The sequence below is a fragment of the Capsicum annuum genome, chromosome 6 (genome assembly GCF_002878395.1).
Source record: "Capsicum annuum cultivar UCD-10X-F1 chromosome 6, UCD10Xv1.1, whole genome shotgun sequence".
Lineage (NCBI taxonomy): Eukaryota > Viridiplantae > Streptophyta > Magnoliopsida > Solanales > Solanaceae > Capsicum > Capsicum annuum.
The window spans coordinates 5,218,603-5,224,301 of record NC_061116.1 but is presented as its reverse complement, the minus strand read 5'-3'; the positions used below and the strand labels follow the sequence as shown (position 1 = coordinate 5,224,301).

The window sequence follows — 5,699 nt, the reverse complement described above, 5'->3', positions numbered from 1 at the left end:
AAAATAAAATCATAAAATATAAATAAAATATGCAGTCAACTATATAATATAAATAAAAAAAAATTCTTTAAATATAAGTAAGAATTATATAAAATATAAATAATAGTACGAACTATAAAATACAAATATAATTATATCAACGAATATAATAAAATAATGGTGTGAATACAAATACAATAAAAAATAAAAGATTGTGGTAGTTTCATTATTATTCATGACTTGTGATGGACATAGTCATATTTCTCCAAACATAGAAAAAATAATGTTAGACATGAGCAATTAGAAAGACAAAATATAAGAAAAGTAAGATAAAATATAAAGTTATCATAATTTTTTTTTGCTAATATTGGTCCATTTTATTCTTTTTATTTTTTGGGTGACACAATAAACAAGTGGTAATTTTAAAATTGGTTTCATAACTGTTATAAGTTGTCTACTTTTGCTATGATAATGATTTCATAAAGTTAAAAACACAAATTTTCCCAAATCCCATCCTCTCAAAATGAAAATTTCTTTATCATTTTTCCTAGTTACCTTCCTATGCTTTAACCATTTTTCATTCATTTCTTGTGAGAAGAAAGTTTCATTGACTTTATATTATGAAAGTTTATGTCCTGGTTGTTCTAATTTTATTGTTAATTACTTACCTAAGATATTCAAGAATGGGATAATTGATATTGTTGATCTTAAACTTGTTCCATGGGGCAATACAAAGATTCAAGCCAATAATACCTTCCTATGCCAAGTACTCTAACAATCTCCTTTTTTCTCTTTCTTTTCACATTTCTCTCCTTTTGTTATATATTTATACACCTTAGTATAATGTTTTTGCATATTATATTATGGTTGAACAAAAAGTATTGAGTTCAGATGAATTCGTTAAATTTATACATTTTAGTATAATATTGTTATTGCGTATGCATTATGGTTGAACAAAAAGTATGGAGTTCAGATGAATTCGTTAAATTTATACATCTTAGTATAATGTTTTTGCATATGCATTATGGTTGAACAAAAAGTATTGAGTTCAAATGAATTCGTTAAATTTATACATCTTAGTATAATGTTTTTGCCTATGTATTATGGTTGAACAAAAAGTATTGAGCTCAAATGAACTCGCAGAAAGGGGTTGAAAGTGGAAAACATAGAAGTTAAGCTTGTTCCATGGGGCAATACTAAGATTCAAGCCAATAATACCTTCCCATGCCAAGTACTCTAATAATCTCCTTTTTTTCTCTTTCTTTTCATATTTCTCTAAAAAAGGGCAGCTCGTTGCACTAAAGCTACTGCTATGCGCGGTGTTCGAGGAAGGGCCTCACCGCAAGGGTGTATCGTACGCAGCCTTACCTTGCATTTCTGCCAGAGGCTGTTTCTTCATATTTCTCTACTTTTGTTAAATTTATACATTTTAGTATAATGTTTTTGCATATGTATCATCAAGTATCGCCAAAATATGGCCAAAGTTGCTACGACACACTCCAACTTTACAGGTCCTATTATCCCCTGTACTCAATTTTAGTGTATTTTTGTCATTTATTTGTGTGGACGTGACAACTTTATTACATGAAATGAGACCCACGTCAAAAGTGCGACATCACCTATAAAGGTTAACAAAAATATGCTAAAATTTTGTTCAGGGGTAATAGGACCTCGTGAAGTTGGAGTGTGTGAAGTTGGAGTGTGTCGTAGCAAATCTAGTCATAGTTCAGGAGGTACTAGATTCTTTACTCTATGTATTATGGTTGAACAAAAAGTATTGAGTTCAGATGAACTCGTAGGAACCAAGGGGTTGAAAGTGGAAAATATAGAATTTAAACTTGTTGTATGAGTTGAGAGAGTGGTATATCTAAACTGTTGTTTTTATGCACACATTAGGCAGGGACATGGATTTGAACGTTATGAGTTTTTAAATTATGCAAAGCAAAATAATGTGTTTGTAATTGAAATGTACTTGTGTAGAATCTCTTACTTGGCTTTCTATTATCACCTGTTGCTTCATTGGTTGTGTTAAACTTGCCACTTTGTTGTCATTATTTTCTTTCTAGCCATTTTTGGTAACGCGTTATTGTGTTAGAGGATCTACCGGAAATAACCTCTCTACCCCATAAAGGTAGAGGTAAGACCTGCATATGTCTTTGTTTTCGGTATATTTCACCATACACATATAAGGTTTGATCCCAAAACACACCTGATGTATCATGCTTTTGCGAGTTTCCTACCTGAACTATCACGTGTTTTGTGTTTCCTGCCTTAAGTATCACCAACTATTTACCAAAACATACTTCGACTTGTATAAGAATAGTATCAAGCAAACTTAAGAGATTTATGAAATTCTTTTTTGTTGTGGTTGCAGCATGGTCCAGCTGAATGTTTTCTGGACACTGTAGAGGCTTGTGCTCTTGATGCCTGGCCACATTTGGTAAGTTGCTAAACTAAAACTGCAATTTACTTGCACATAGTTCAGTTATCAAAAAATGATTTTGCGACTGGTAAAATTGCTAGCATGTGATCTCCGAGGTCACAGGTTCAGGCCTTGTAAACAGCCTCTGGCAGAAATGCAAGGTAAGGCTGCGTACAATATACCCTTGTGGTGGGGCCCTTCACCGGACTTGCGCATAGCGGGAGCTTTAGTGCACGGGGCTGCCCTTTTTCTAAGTTCTAGTTGCATTTTTGTCGTATATTTTGATGCAGAATGAACACTTCCCTTTCATTCACTGTGTGGAAAGTCTGGTCTACCATAAGAACTATACCCAGTGGGAGACATGTTTCGAAAAACTGAATTTGAAGAAAGAGCTTGTTACTGATTGCGTTGGCAGTGATCGCGGCAAAGAGGTTTGTTCTCTTGATTGATTTTGAAGCTAACCCTGTTCTTTCAGCTTCACTCTTTTGGTTGTTTTTGGGTGTTATTAAGCGTCTCTTGGCAAGTCGGTATTATTTTTGCCGAGTCTTAGAATAACTAGTAAAGTCGCTGTCATTTGATTGGGAGATCAGGGTGTTCGGAAACAGCCTCTTGCAGAAATGCAGGGTAAGGTTGCATACAACAGACCCTTGTTGTCCGGCCTTTCTCCGTAACCCTCACATAGCGGGAGCTCAGTGCACCGGGCTGTAAAGAACTTTTATTGAACAAACTTTCTCAGTAGTATATCTTGTGCTGTGTGAATTAACGTTACTTAAATCTTATGTACAGCTTGAACTGCGTCACTCGGCTGAGACGCCTCCACATAAATTTGTGCCATGGGTTGTTGTTGATGGCCTACCGCTTTACAAAGTGAGTTTCTAATTCTTCTCTATATTCTTGCATTTGCGATATTATCTACCATTACAGTCCCTATATAGCATTGCCCTGGACAAAAATTTCATGACTATAAGAAAGCTTTTTCCCTTGAATTTGCCTTCTGTTTCGTGAACTTTTGATCTATGCGATTTGTGAAAATGTCAATGACCTCTACCTGTCGATGGAGGGAGAGGAATTGGAAGTTTAGTAGATAATGGCTTTGATCAAGAAGTATGTACAACTCAAAAAATCATCTGTTATGGTCTAATTTGAAAATTCTACTCTGAGTACTACGATGTAGTTTGCTAGTCACATTAAACTATCCAAAATGCTATGTTGCTCTGATCAATCTTCAAAAATGCTGCTAGGTGTCTGATGGATCCTTCACAAATAGTGGCATTGTTGGAGGATCTGACACAAATGAGATGACATTTCTCTAGTGTTTGAACAATATAGGCCAAAGGAGTACAGTCAGCCCCCAACAGTACTTCCTTTCTAACGCGATGAGATGAATATGTTAAAGACCTCTATGTGTCGATGGAGGGAGAGGAATTGGAAGTTTAGTAGATGATGATTTTGATCAAGAAGTATGTACAACTCAGAAAATCATCCGTTATGGTCTAATATGAAAATTCTCCTCTGAGTAATACAATGTAGTCTGCTAGTCACATTAAACCATCCAAAATGATATGTTGCTCTAACCAATCTTCAAAAATGCCGCTAGGTGTCTGTTGGATCCTTCAAAATAGCGGCGTTGTTGGAGGATCTGACACGAGCGCGACAAATAATTTCACCTTTTCTCTGAATTTGCTTTCGGCTTCCTGAATCCTTGTTTTGTCTGATTTGTGGCTAATGTGAATGACCTCGACGTATTGGGGAAGGGATGGGAACTGGAAGTTCAGTAGGTGATGCCCGTGATCTAGAAGTACGTAAAACTCAGAAACTTCTCCTCTTAAACACGAGTTGGTCTGCTAGTCACCTTAAACCATCCAAAGGCTATGTTGCTAATGTCTAATCTTCAAATATGCGGCCAGGTGTTTGTCGAATCCTCCTAAAGTAGTGCATCGTTGGAGGATTTGACACTGGTGCGACTAACATTTTTAGAGTGTTTGACCATGTGAAAAGGAGTACCGTCAACCCTCAAAACTACTTTCTTTCTATCACGATGACAATGTATTTCATCGTTGCAGGACTACAGGAACTTCGTAAGCTACATCTGCAAAGCATACAAAGGAACTGCTCCAATCCCCGGCTGCACCTCATCTAATTCGTTGAGTTTCACTTCTGAGTTTTCAACTATAAGTCCCGATATCACATCATTCGATGAACAGATTAATCTTGCCGCGTCTGCATAGTCTATCACGCTGCGCGCATGTATACTATAGAGATCATTGATGCTGGCTGATTATTTTTTCATGAAATGATGAATTGGTGAATGTATTCTTAAAATATGTATCATATATTGGATGATAATAAAGGTGCTAAGTTCTCTAATCAGCTTAGGGGTGTGCATCATTTGTTCGGTTTTGTGTATTAATGATTCAATTTATCAGTTTTCGATTTGTAAACACATTAAACCAAAATAGCCGATTGGCTTTTGGTTAATCTGTTTTTGATTTTTATCAGTTCGATTTTTGGTTTAACCCATAAGAAAATACTTAATTTTTCTTTACTTTCTCTTATTTTCATTTGTTCTACACTATCTTCATAAATAAAGTCTACACAAATAATAAGAATTAAGGCACTAACTATAAAATATAAGACAATAAGGTACATATTTAGAATGTAAAGCCGGCCACTATTATATAAGTACAAATAAAAATATAATTTTAATTTAATCTTATTGGGTTATTGGATTAACCATTTAACTAAAACCTTAAAATCGAAAATCGAACCAATAGTCCAATAAAAAGATTTACAAAATCATTAAAAAATCATTAACTCAATAACTAAATATCAATAAACCAATAATATTTTTATCGATTCAATTTATCAATTTAACCAATTTTTACACTCCTAAATCAGCTATTGTTTTTATAGGAAATGTTGTAAATTGTACTATGAGAGTTTGTTGGTTTAATTGGGATGTGGAAATAGAGAGTATGGATTTTTATGTATTGTTGAAAGCAGCCATGTCTTGAGTCAGCATTTTGGCAAGTGGCAACGAAGGGAGAATATCACAATTCACGACTCACACCATGGATGTAGCTGCTCCTCTCTTAATCAGAAGTCTCGAATTTGAGCCTGAACATGGAAAAACCCTTGGTAGAAAGTGTTATCTTTGAATGAACCTTAGCGGCGCAAATCCAAATCAATCAGACTTCAACGGGAGTAATATCTAGAAAAATCAAAATTTTCTAGTCAAATTTGGATATATGACTGGTCGTAATGGTACTCTTTGTAATTGGATATGGTAATACAGTAG

The 5,699-nt window shown here is 34.8% G+C and overlaps 1 protein-coding gene across 1 annotated transcript; it reads left to right on the top strand.

Moving 5' to 3' along the window:
* The first annotated feature begins 444 nt into the window (after positions 1-444).
* LOC107875165 (gamma-interferon-responsive lysosomal thiol protein) lies at positions 445-4,915 on the top strand. The gene is made up of 5 exons (XM_016721775.2): positions 445-745; positions 2,354-2,419; positions 2,692-2,832; positions 3,188-3,268; positions 4,465-4,915. The coding sequence occupies exons 1-5, from the start codon at positions 503-505 to the stop codon at positions 4,627-4,629; spliced, it is 696 nt and encodes a 231-aa protein (XP_016577261.2). The 5' UTR covers positions 445-502; the 3' UTR covers positions 4,630-4,915.
* The last annotated feature ends 784 nt before the right edge of the window (positions 4,916-5,699 follow it).

Coding starts and splice junctions, on each gene's coding strand:
- LOC107875165 (XM_016721775.2), top strand. CDS start 503: ATGAAAATTTCTTTATCATTTTTCCTAGTTACCTTCCTATGCTTTAAC. Junction 2,420..2,691: donor TTGATGCCTGGCCACATTTG/GTAAGTTGCTAA, acceptor ATTTTGATGCAG/AATGAACACTTCCCTTTCAT. Junction 3,269..4,464: donor ATGGCCTACCGCTTTACAAA/GTGAGTTTCTAA, acceptor TCATCGTTGCAG/GACTACAGGAACTTCGTAAG.